Source organism: Gekko japonicus, unplaced genomic scaffold, assembly GCF_001447785.1.
Source record: "Gekko japonicus isolate JY-2015 unplaced genomic scaffold, Gekko_japonicus_V1.1 scaffold3172, whole genome shotgun sequence".
Classification (NCBI taxonomy): domain Eukaryota; kingdom Metazoa; phylum Chordata; class Lepidosauria; order Squamata; family Gekkonidae; genus Gekko; species Gekko japonicus.
Window position 1 is genome coordinate 58,141 of NW_015161504.1, and position 13,016 is coordinate 71,156.

The window sequence follows — 13,016 nt, forward strand, 5'->3', positions numbered from 1 at the left end:
GGGTGTGCCAGGAGTGTTCAGGAACTGGAATGACAGGCCACAGAGTAGATTGACAGCCCCAGGGTGTGCCAGGAGTGTTCAGGAACTGGAATGACAGGGCCAGGAGTGTTCAGGAACTGGAATGACAGCCCCAGGGTTCAGAATATCTTTTTCCCTGTTTTCCTCCTCTAAAAACTAGGTGCGTCTTATGGTCAGGTGCGTCTTATGGAGCGAAAAATACGGTATATATGCCACATCATCTGCAAATGCCAACAGTTTATATTGCTCTTTCTTAACTTGCAGTCTCGTTATTTTATTTTCTCTTCTGATAGCTTCATTCAACACTTCCAACACCATGATAAATAATAGCGGAGATAGTGGACAGCCTTGCCTTGTTCCTTTCTCAATCTTGAAGCTTTCTGATAATTCGCCATTAACTGCAACTCTTGCTTTTTGCTCTTTGTAAATTGCCTGAATCATAGTAATAAAGCTTTCTCCTGCTTTCTCCTGCTTCCAACATCCACAATGTCTCTATCATAAATATCCAATTAACATTGTCAAAAGCTTTTTCTGCATCCAAAAAAAATTATTGCCATTTGTTTTTCACAATGTGATTCATAATATTCTAATACATTCATCAGTATTCTTAAATGATTTCTCATCTGTCTTTTAGGTAAAAACCTGATTGATCTATATTTATTGTTTCCACTAATACTTTTTTCAGTCTTTGTGCCAAAATTGATGCATGTATTTTATAATCCGTGTTTAACAGTGATATTGGCCTATAATTTTTCATTTCTTTTTCATCGGTGTTTTGTTTATGTATCTTTCCATGTTTCTGGAATAGTTCCTTGCTCTTTTGCCAAATTACATATGTCCTTAAAAATTAAAGCTAACTGTTCTTCGAAAATCCTGTAAAATTCTATTGGCAGACCATCCGGTCCTGGGGCTTTCCCTCTATTCTGTCTTTTAATCGCCTCTACTAGTTCCATCATCGAAATTTGTTGGTTTAATACTTTTCTTTGTTCTTCTGTAAATCTTTGTAACTTATGCTTCTGTAAGTAGCTTTGTATTTTCTCTATATCCACTATAGTCTTGCCATAAAGAGCTCTATAGTATTCTTCCATAGCGCTTCTAATTTCTCTGTTTGTATAAATCTCCTTCCCTTCTCTCCTCAGGACCTTGATAAAAGTTCTCTCCTTCTGTTGATGTAGCCTGTATGCCAACCATCTTGTTGGTTTATTTGCATTTTCAAAAAAGTTTTGCTTGGCAAAGAAAAGTTTCTTTGCCAATTCTTCCTTAAGTAAACAATTCATTTGATGTTGCAACATTATTAATCTTCTTTTCTCTTCCTCCTTATTTGCTTTTGTCATCATTATGCTTTCTTGTACCTTCTTCAAGAACAGCTCTGAAAGGACTTGTAAATGACCCAAGATCACACCAGCAGCTGCATGTGGAGTGGGGAATCAAACCCGGTTCTCCCAGATCAGAGTCTGTGCACTTAACCACTACACCAAACTGGCTCTTAATGTTTTCTTATCATGCATGTTAAGGGTGGAGGGGGAGGGGAAGCATCCTTTTACTACTTTAATGAATTATGGGGAAGGTCCCCGCTTCTTTTTATTTATTTATTTATACATTCAGCTTATATACCGCCCTGACCCTGAAGGGTCTCTGGGCGATTTACATACAAGTCTAAGGTCCCGTCCACACGAGGGGATTTGGGCCAGTTGTGGGACAGTTCGGGGGCGGATCAAAGCAGCGCGATCACACCGCAACATCTGGGATGCGTGGTGCTTCCGTCCCTGAACTGGCCCTTCCCCGCTCAAATCCGCTTCAAGTTGAAACCACCTACCTTGGTGATTCAACTTGAAGTTAAAAGCCGCGCCTTAAGAGGCTTTTCCCCTGCCGTGTGGCAGGGGCCTAAGACTACTTTTCCCTAACTATGGCCACATAGTACAGGGGCGGGGCTGCCTACCAGCACCCAGGTGGTGGGGCTTGCTGTTCTGGCTCGGCTCCTCCTTCTTCCAGTAGTCTTCGGGGTCGGTGCTTCCGTTCTGGCGGCCAGGGGTAGGTTTCCCTTTTTTGGTGGCTTTCTTTCTTCAGAGGGCCCAGAGATTTGGTTCTGTACATTAAATACATTCTAAGTTGCCAACCAGGATGAGTGAGGTTGCATTAAAACTGAAAAAATAAAGGGGAGGATTAGAAGTTGGGATTTATTTATTTATTTATTTATTGGCTACCACACACTGACAAGGCTGCCATGGCAAGATCTGGTTGTGCAGGAGCTGGGCTGAACTAAAGAAAAAGGAAACCATAGACCTTCTTAGGAGGCTGCATCCTGTCTTGGCTGGTCTTCATTTGCTCCAATAAAGGCTTGGCTGGCTATGGGTTTAACAAGACCTGATCAGCAAACATCCCCTCCAACACCCAATAAACTGCAGAAAGGCCAAGCGTTTCTTTACTGTGCTCTGCTTTCCCTGCACTCCTAGTGGCTGCAGTCAGAACTGTACTAGTGAATTATTATTTTTTTTGAAAAGCCTTCCATATGAATACAGCATGTCACTGCCTTCAGGGGCACTCCAGCTGACTTGGGGCTCCGAATTTTGTTCCCCAAATCCCCCAGTGTTGGCAGCCCTGTCTGGAAATCCCTTCTTTGATTCAGAATATTTGCAGGATGTGTAAAACGTCTTTAGGAAGTCATTTTTTCAAAGAAAATAGGAATATGGTTGTAGTTTTAATTTGAGGTAATATACCATTTTTATTTCATTCTTATTGAATGTTGTAATCCAGTTTTATTGCATAGTTTTTCAGATAATGATGTAATCCAGTTTTATTGTAGTGTTTATTGGATATATTATACTGGTCTTTATTACATTTTTTAAATAATTCCATAATTCACATTGATTCTCAAATGAAAAAAATCCTCTTATGTGCAGAAATTCGTGAAGCTTTCCGAGTGCTGGATCGTGATGGCAATGGCTTCATCTCGAAACAGGAGCTGGGGATGGCTATGCGCTCCTTGGGCTACATGCCCAGTGAAGTGGAATTAGCCATTATCATGCAACGCCTTGACATGGATGGTGAGTTTGGTTCCTCTCCAGATCTGCATTTCTTTTATTGATTTGCAGTATTGTTTTACCTCTTTACATCCCATCATTATGGCATTTGAGTTGACCAATCCAGATAGCCCTGCATCCTCCGAGAAGAACCTCATTGACAAGTGTTTGGAGCCCTGGTCAGAAGTTCCTAAGTTCACAGTAGCCCAAGGAAACAATATGCAAGGTTCAGGTTTGCTTACAAGGAAATTTTAATAAATCATCAAATTTACAGAAATAGCAGGCTAACTTCAATCCTCTGCGCCTTAAACACACACAGTGAATCCAACCAAAACCAGATACTCATCTCTCAGTACATAGCTAAAACTACAAATCTAGTACCCTGCTGGCTACAAATCAAGAATATCATCATCAAAGCTATATCTCTAAATGCTGACAGAATATCTTGCACCTGGTACTCAGTGGTGGAGGGAAACACCACCAAAGGACACCAATAGACTGTGTGTTACAAACTCTTCTTGCCCCTAAGGGTGGGATCTACATTGTCCTTCTCTTTGGCCTCCAAGTGGTAGAATTCTAACAAAGCTCCTTGGGATTTTTTACACATAACACTGGTAAATTGCAAGCAAAAAGCATACCAACGATATAATCTGCATATTATGCAGGGGTCATTTCGTAGAAAAAGAGGTGCAGGAGGTTATTAGCATAACTTATTAGCATAACTTATTTGATATGCCACACATATGCTATCACCCAGGGAAACATAGGCAACACCCACTGCTCAGGCTCCACTGGACTGTTTTGGATTGCTAGCTATTGGGGGGGGGGAATGTGCAGATCTGTCCTCACAGAGGAGGGACAGCTTGTACCTGAAGGCGGGATGAGGGGGGCTCTGCAACTTACCTGGCTGCTTCTTGCTCCTTGTGGTCCAACTGAGGGCTGCTGGGAGCAGGGGTGGGGCTTGTTGCATGTTCCTGCCCCCTGGGTTCCTTACTGCTGGAGCTCTGCTCCTGTGTGCTACTGCAGGAAATGACCCTTGATATTATAATTATACCAATGGCTAAAGCTCATTTCCACAAACACACTCAATTCCAGCAAACCATTTTGCGATGGAATCAAAGAGGGATTGGTCCTCTAAGTGATGAATTCTGGTACTCTGAGTATATAATGCCTCTACACTATGATTAATTAGGCTCTGGGCATCAGGAATATAAACACAGCATTCTTGTTGGACCATGGCACACGCTGGGCCTCAGTGATCATCTCTAATGCTAATTTGTTCTGCAAAACAGCTGCTCTCTGACTAGCCATCTCTGTGCCAATGGCTTCAAGAACTATAGCAGTGGTGTTCATGGCAGCTTCCATGGCTCTTCCAAAGATGTTTACCTTATGCATAACAGTTATTATTCCCCCTCTAGGCAGCAAGCCCCATGCATATCCAGCATGGATAAAGATACCACATTCCCAGCGGACCTTCCAAGCCCTATAGTTCCCAATGGCTGGACTATTCAAAACCTTTACAACTCTGTGAGGACCCCACAATAGCCCCAAAGAACATCTTCCAATCCACCTAGGGGGAAACCAAGGCCATACGTTTTCTCCACAAATCCAATAGCAACCATTTGGTGCACCCCAATCCAGGGCGCTGGTTCCAGTTGGTACAAAACTACCCCTGGTCTCCAGTGTTAGGGCACCAGTATGTCATCTGACACCCTCTGCTGAAGCCTCACATTGCTCATCCAATAATGTTTGACTTGTTCCCAACAGACCAGATGCTGTGAGGGAGCCCGCACTCTTGGGGGGGGGTGTGATCCATATTAGCCAATCATGGCACTGTTCCAAACCATCTTGAATATGGGAGGATGCTTTGTGCATTCACTGTAGATGCTCTCAGTCTGGTCTCCTGCACATCAACCCATTTCGCTGCAGGCCACACTACCCCAGGAGTCAGTATAGATGCCAGGGATTTCTGTACAGTTTGGGTATCATTTAAGAAGACATAAAAAGCATCAATAACCATTCACTGAAATCATGCACCAGCAGAGCACATCCAGTAGTCGTATTGCTCCTCCAGCTGGGCTAGAGAATAGCTGAGTCCCACATAGGCCTTGCCCTCGATGGCCATCCGAACTGTTCTCCAGATGGCCAGGATCCACAGCAACGTAGGGTAGGACGACATGCTGTAACAAACACAGGTAACGAAATATAATATGAAAAAAGTTATTTAAGAAATACCCTGGAAATACTACTTGTGCTAAAAACTTTATATTTAACCCTTCCCTGTAAAGTGGGGTCTATGGTGGATACCTGGACCCTGTATCTGCAATCTTTCTATTAGGCCATTGTCAGGGCTGTGGACACCATAAAGTTCACACCAGGCCACACCCACACCTGCTATTCTAGTACAACTGAGCAGAATGCAAGCTCATATCTTGCTCCTGGACATAGGCAAACTCCCAGTGAGAACTCTACTGGCCAAATGGTCAGCTCAGACAAAAGGAAGAGGAAAATAGCATTCAACACCTCAGAGAGGGAGGCCATTAAAAGAGATACCAGCACTACCCAATGCAGGCTGTTAAAAAATCAGTATTATTAATACAACTGCTGCCAGCGCTTCTTGCTTGATGGGCATCATCGTCGGTGATACAAGCAATTCGCAGGGAGCATCTGTGATCCGTTCTCAGAACTGCTTTGGTCTTTCCAGCCCCTTTGTACAGTGCCTCGTCTTCTGTTAGACCAGAGCTTCCTGGGAGCTGGACCTACACTTGTCCACCAGCAACACTGAAGCTTCTGGCATCTCCCTTCCCCTCCTTGCCAGGATGTGAAGTTTCTATCACCCAGGGAAACAGTAGGATCAGAAAAAAGATGAGACTGTGCAGACATGACATGCAGTGTGATCTGTAATTTTTTCTTGATAATCTGGGTCAATAACTCCCTTCAACTCTGTTATGTCCTGGGCCGCCAATTCTGGCCTAGCAGCTGTACGGCCTCAGGAATTCTAGCAGTGTCTCCTCCTCCCAGAGTGACTTCTTTGGGAGTATGTATGTCCAGTCCCACTGCCCCTGGGGTTTCCTGAATGAGGATAAGCCACTTCAGGTAACAATTTCCAAGCCTTGAGACCCACAGTTTTTTTGAGTGACAGGGATTCACCAGTCATCCCATGGGGGAGCCACCTCCAGGGAGACCCCACTGGTTTAGCTGGTGGGTGGCCTCATCTAAATGTCTCCACCAATACTTCAAATTATTTCTCCTGGTCAGCAGTTTTATCTGCTCCTTCACACTCAATCAGCCCTGTCGCTTCAAAATGATAGGGAATGTGGTATACCCAAGCTATGGCTTTGTCCTTAGCCCTGGTGATGATTTCTTTTCCCTTGTGTGAGACTCTACAGTAACTCTCAGACTCAATAAGTCCGTTTATGGATTTTATTGTAGAAATCAGAAGAGCTGCAGGTGAATCAAACTCGTTGACAGTAAGAACATAACATAAGAACATAAGAGATGCCAATGTTGGATCAGGTCAAAGGCCCATCCAGTCCAACACTCTGTATCACACAGTGGCCAGAAATACCAGTGCCATCAGGAGGTCCACCAGTGGGGCCAGGACATTAGAAGCCCTCCCACTGTTGACCCCCCCAAGCACCAAGAAGACAGAGCATCACTTGCCCCAGAGCCCCTATCTATACCTTGTGGCTAATAGCCACTGATGGACCTCTGCTCCATATGCTTATCTAACTCCCTTTTGAAGCCGTCCGTGCTTGTAGCCACCACCACTTCCTGTGGCAGTGAATTCCAAGTGTTAATCACTCTTTGGGGGGCGCGGGGGCGCCGTTGGGAATGGCTGCTTAAACCCGACGCTCCGTAACCCCTCCCGATTTACCTCGATTGCAAGCTTAAAGAATACATTTAAAAGGCAACAAGATGGGGAAAAATGGCATCCCACCACAAGGGGGAAGCAAAGCTCCACTTAAAACAACACAGTCAACTAGTAAACTGGAGTTAAAGGCATCGGACGCAGCGATCCCGGCCGCGGCTGCAAACGGCTCGCTCAGCAAACTGTTAGACTCTGCCTTCGACCGGCAAGATTTCCCTGCGATGTTAGAAAGGATGGAAACAAGGCTTGGGGATAAGATTGCCTTAACCCTGCAGCCTCTATCTGATCAGCTTAAAGACATCCAGGCTTCTCTCAGGATAACTGCCCATACAGCCGAGACAGCGCTGAAAATTGGGTCGGCACTGAAAACTGAGGTGAAAGAAATGAGAAAGATGGAGGGAAGCACACGAGACAGGGTTTTAGCGATTGAATCGCAGTTAAAGCAATTTAACCTAAAACTTAGAGGGGTCCCGGAGGGGGCGGAGAATAAGCGTCCCACTACAGTGTTTGTGCAGGAATGGTTGAGAAATTTGCGATACAATGAAGCGCCATTGAACCCCATGATAGTCAGAGCTTTCAGGTTAGGCTCTCTTTCTAATCCACGCAGGAGGGTACCAAGGGATATATTGGTGCAAGTAGGGGATTAGGACACCCGCATTAAAATAATGTCACTGGCAAGAAGCTGGGGCCATATCCCGTTTGAGGATTTACAAGTTCTAGTTTTCCCGGATACTCCAAAAGAAGCTCTTGAGATCCGCTACCAACTGAAACCCATAACCAGCAAATTACAAGCAGCGAATATACGTTATAGATGGCTGCCATCAGGAAAACTCCAGGTAGCACAGAATGGGAAGATTTACCTTGCATCGGATGAAGAGACTGGTTTCCTCATGTTACAAGCACTAAAGATTTGTGATGAAGCTGAACGAAGAGCCTACAAGAGGAAGCTCCTTTCAGCAACCCCTGAAAAAAGCCTGAAGTTTCCGGTCCGTATGAGCACGCCTCCGGAAGCCGAGGAAATGGCTGATGAACAGGATTTGCCCGAATAAACAGCTTTTAAAAGGGCTTGTTGACTATGTTAAATATAGTTAAATAAGCTTAGTTTTCATTTGTTTCTTGGTGGAGTTATTATGTATATTTTGCCTACTTTTCTTACTAATCGGGGTAATGGGGGGGAGCGAGCCCGCTTGCTCCAGTTGATTAAGGTGTGACTGGAGGCTGACCGGGAGGACGAGGAGAGGAGGTTAGTCGTTGTTTTACCAGTTCACTCCAGGAAATTAATTCTTTTTTTAAAAAAAAACAATTTAAAAAATTGTAGAAAATACTGTTTTATTGTAGATTTGTTTACACTAGTCACTTTAGATAGTTTAACCAAATTAATTGGACAAGGAAGTACTATTTGATTATTAAGCTACTTATTTATTCAATTATTAACAGAGGTATTGATTCATTGTGGCAGGGGGAGGGGGTGGGGGGAATTCTAGTGCACTAACGCTCATAATTAAAGGGACACGTATATTCATTTCTGTTAAAGAGGCTATTGTGGGTGTTTTTACTGTATTGACACGACACGGTACAGCAGCTAAGAGGGTCTCTATTAGAAGTCACTGCACAATTTAGATCTAGTTTGTAATTGTTAGGTGAAGAGGACAGAGAGATCCAGCGTGAGGAAGGGAGGAGGGAGGACACATCTCCAGCATCATTTTGAATACAATTTGCAAAAGATACTGCTACCCTAACTTAGTTTGGAAGAACAGATTCTAGATAAGTGACTGGAGTGATATTTTTGGGGAGGGTTTTGAAGTAACTACTGCAGACCATGAAGATAACTTCGGTCAACATAAGAGGTCTGAACAACGTAATCAAGAGGAAGAGGTTTTTGCAGCGGATCAAACGCACAAGGCCTGACATATTATTCATACAAGAAACTCATCTCCGTTCCGAAAACGACCCCATTTTAAAAACTAACATCTATCCGGTGCAATTACAGGCCCCGGGCTCTAGTAAATCAAGAGGTGTGGCGGTTTTACTATCTAAGAATTTAAATTTCAGTGTTAAAAGCACAATAAAGGATCCATTAGGGAGATTTATATTTGTGAAAGGTTTGGTGGAGGGGAAAGTAATTACTCTGGCTTCGGTGTACGCCCCAAACAGGACTCAAATACCATTTATAGAGGCTGTACTTACAGAGCTCACGCACTTTCAGGAGGGGGAGCTCATAGTAGGAGGAGACCTGAACTACACAGCCAACTCCAGGCTAGATAGAACTTGGTCAGCAACCAACAAAGCTCATACTGCGCCGGTTAATAACAGACTAGATCAGCTTTTCTCTAGGTTTCAATTGTGCGATGCATGGAGGATGCTCAATCCGACAGAAAGAAACTACATTTATTTTTCTCCCAGACATGAGATCTTTACGAGGATTGATTACATTCTCATTTCGCAGACGTTGATGCATTCAGTCGTTTCTATGGAGATTGGAAACAAATATTTGACAGACCACTCCTGGTTGGAGGGAAGAATAGACATCAACACAGAAAAAAGCTTAGACAGGAAATGGTCAATGGATAGAAGACTTTTATTGAATACGCAAGCGAGGGATAAAATTGAAAAGGATTTAAAAAACTTCTTCTCAGAAAATATAACACCGGGAATCTCTGTAGCCCTGGTATGGGATTCGATGAAGGCGGTAATCAGAGGCTCGTTGATAGTCGAAACTTCTAGACTACGAAGAGAGAAGGAGAGATTTGTTGAAAGAAATAACGGACCACATCAAATATTTAGAAGACAAACATAGAAGAACAGGCTGCAATAAAATGTATCAGGAACTAAAGGCAGAACGGAAGGTACTGGAGGATTTAGAGCTCACGCAGATACAAAAAAACTTAATTTATATGAAACAAAAGTTTTGGCAAAAATCGTCAAAAAACATTAGCATATTGGCCTGGAGAGTGAAGGATAAGCGGAAAGCTTCAAATGTAGTTTCAATTAAAAACAATCAGGGTGTGCTAAAATATGCGGGGAAGGAGATAGCGAATATCTTAGCAGACTTTTACAAAGTGGCTATTAGGAATTACCTTAACTCCCTGACTACATTACCAAGGATTAATGAGGAACACAGGGATCTGATGGAGGAGGAAATATCTTCCCAAGAAATCTTGGAGGTTATTAAGAACATGAAGAACAACAAGGCAACGGGTCTAGATGATCTCCCAGCGGAATTTTACAAAGCTTTTCGTATGGTTCTAAGTAAGCATCTGGTAGACACATGCAATGAAATAATGTGGACAGGATGTATGCCCGCTTCCTGGACGGAGTCTACAATCACAGTATTACCCAAAGACGGAAAGGATCCAACATTGCCTGCATCTTTTAGGCCAATATCATTGCTCAACCATGACAATAAAATATTCACGACGGTCATTGCAAACAGAATAAAGAAATTCATCACGAGATACATTAAACCAGACCAAACAGGCTTCATCCCGAATAGACAACTAACGGACAATATACGACGAACAGTGGACATAATCATTCATGAGAAGAACAGGAAAGGGGACTCAACTATCTTAGCAATAGACTTTGAGAAAGCTTTTGATTCGTTAGAAACAACATATATGAGAGAACTGTTCAAGAAGCTGGAATTTGGGGAGAAATTTTTAAGAGTTTTGCAAGCTCTATACACAGAAAACAAAGCTAAAGTTAGGGTCAACGGTAGAGACTCTTACTTCTTTCAACTGACTAGAGGGAAGAGACAAGGGTGCCCACTATCCCCCCTGATTTTTGCAATAGCAATGGAACCGTTAGCGGAAGAGCTTAGAACCAATACAAGGTTTAAGGGAATAGAAATAAATGGGACAACACACAAAATAAATCTGTACGCTGATGACTTGGCACTCTATATATCAGATACTGAGCAATCCTTGAATGCCATACAACATATATTAGCAACATTTGGAGATATCTCGGGACTATGGGTCAATTTTTCAAAATCGGAACTGTTTCCTATACATTTAGACCAGACAACTATGGCGCGGCTGCAGACGGTATACCCGTATAAATGGGTCACGGACAGCTGGAGACATTTAGGAGTGCATCTACCTATGGACCCAAAGCACCTGTTCAAAAAGAATTATCAATACTTATTTGCCAACATTAAGAAGGAGCTGACTAATTGGGAATCTTTAAATCCATCGTTATCGAACAGGCTACATATAGTGAAAAGCTTTATCCTCCCCAAATTTCTGTTCCTTTTTAGAGCCCTTCCAGTATTTATACCGAAGAAGGACTTTGACAACTGGCAAGGCTTCTTGATACGTTTCCTCTGGAATGGTAAAAAATCAAGGTTGAACCGAAAGGTGCTACACAGACCAGCAAGCCTCGGGGGCCTGGACTTCCCACTCTTATCTTCTTATTACCAAGCCTCTGTCTTATCTCATATAACCCAAATGTTACATATGGATCTCGACAATCCTTGGATGCAAATAGAACATAAATATACCAAACCATACAGCCTACAAGAAATGTTTTGGACATCACCGGCCAGCAGACCGAAAACGATAAATCAAAATGTCTTACTTGCGACATCGCTTAAGATCTGGAACCAAAGAAAAAGACTACTCTCTCCAGGCATCTCAGTGTTATCGACTTACACTCATCAAAACTGGTTTCCACAAGGTATGATACCTAATGCCTTTGACCAATGGAGGTTGGCGGGTTTAGGGAGACTCTGTGACCTGGTGCTAAAAGACAAAATGCAAGACAAAATATTCTTCGATCGAAAGATGGATGGCCAAGCTCCCTGGTATCAATATCTACAGTTGAGAGATTTAATTGAGCAACTGGCGGAGTCAGGACTCTTTCATAGGGGAGTGACGGATTTGGAAAAGGTGATTTTGTCGTACACAATAACGCCAAAAGGGTTGCTTTCCAGGTTGTATAAAATTTTGATAAAGGAAGATAATGCAAACAAGCTAACATATCAAAACAAGTGGGAAGAAGACCTTAACCGTAACCTTCGAGATTCAGACTGGGTGGACATCTGGGCCTCTCCAGCGAACATTCGTCTTCAGTTCTTCAAAAAAACATCCCGCTGGTACCTCACCCCACATCAGTTACATAAAATTAACCCTTCGATAAGCAACTCTTGTTGGAAACAATGCGGACAGATAGGGACTTACCTCCATTGCTGGTGGGGGTGTCAAGCAATACAAACCTTTTGGAAAGCCGTGATATTGCAGATTAATGAGATGACTGGGCAAACACTGCCATGTACCCCGGAGGTGGTATTGTTAAATCTATGGGACGATTCGATGACAGGAAGCAGCAAGGAACTCATCTCAACACTTCTTGCGGCAGCTAGCTTAACAATAGCAGCTGCATGGAAATCCCCCTCTCAACCCACCATTGCAGCATGGCAAGAGAAAGTTTGGGATCAGTTTGTCATGGCAAAAATTACGGACTCCCTGAAAAGAGCTGAGGACAGTAACACACCAACATACAACAAATTTGTTAGAGTTTGGGCCCCTGTGCTAGACTATATGGTAACGAATGATATCCTCCCAGCCAAGCAGATCTATCATAAATGGTTATATTTATAGGTGAGAGCTAGTAGCATAGGAAAAGATTTCTCAAACTCTCGGTAACCCATTAGTGCTGCACGGTGTCGGCAGGTCTTTAAGATGTAAATAATAATTTTAAGTGCTATGTGCAGAAATGTGAAAGTTATATGTTGTGTTTTTATGTGAAACTTTTGACAAAACCAATAAAAAGATTATTTAAAAAAAAGAAGTATGTTCTTTTTTGAAATCCTTCTGTGCATGGGCAAAGAACATAAAAGTAAGGGTCTGGCTGAGCTAGACTCCATTGCTGAGAAGGATTTGGAGAGTGTGTACTGGTTTGGGCTTCAGCTGCTGCTCTAAGCCTGACTCCTGCTGCCTGAGAAACCCTGCTGTGGACTTCAGATCAGATCCTGCCTGCTTGAAGAAGAATGAAGACAGCAACTGATTTGAGTGAGCAGCTTTTTTATTTTTAAAGGGTTCCTTATTTTACTGTCGCATATTCTTTGGGCTTTGTGGGTGATGGATTGTTGGGGGGGGGGGGGAGCA

At 43.0% G+C, this 13,016-nt stretch overlaps 1 protein-coding gene across 2 annotated transcripts in view; it reads left to right on the plus strand.

Moving 5' to 3' along the window:
- CALN1 (calneuron 1) overlaps positions 1 to 13,016 on the plus strand; it is a 145,777-nt gene that overhangs the window by 45,446 nt on the left and 87,315 nt on the right. For both annotated transcript variants that reach the window (XM_015429214.1, XM_015429215.1), the window contains exon 2: positions 2,919 to 3,062. In XM_015429214.1, coding sequence (XP_015284700.1) covers positions 2,919 to 3,062 — 144 coding nt within the window. The remainder of the gene's footprint in view (positions 1 to 2,918; positions 3,063 to 13,016) is intronic.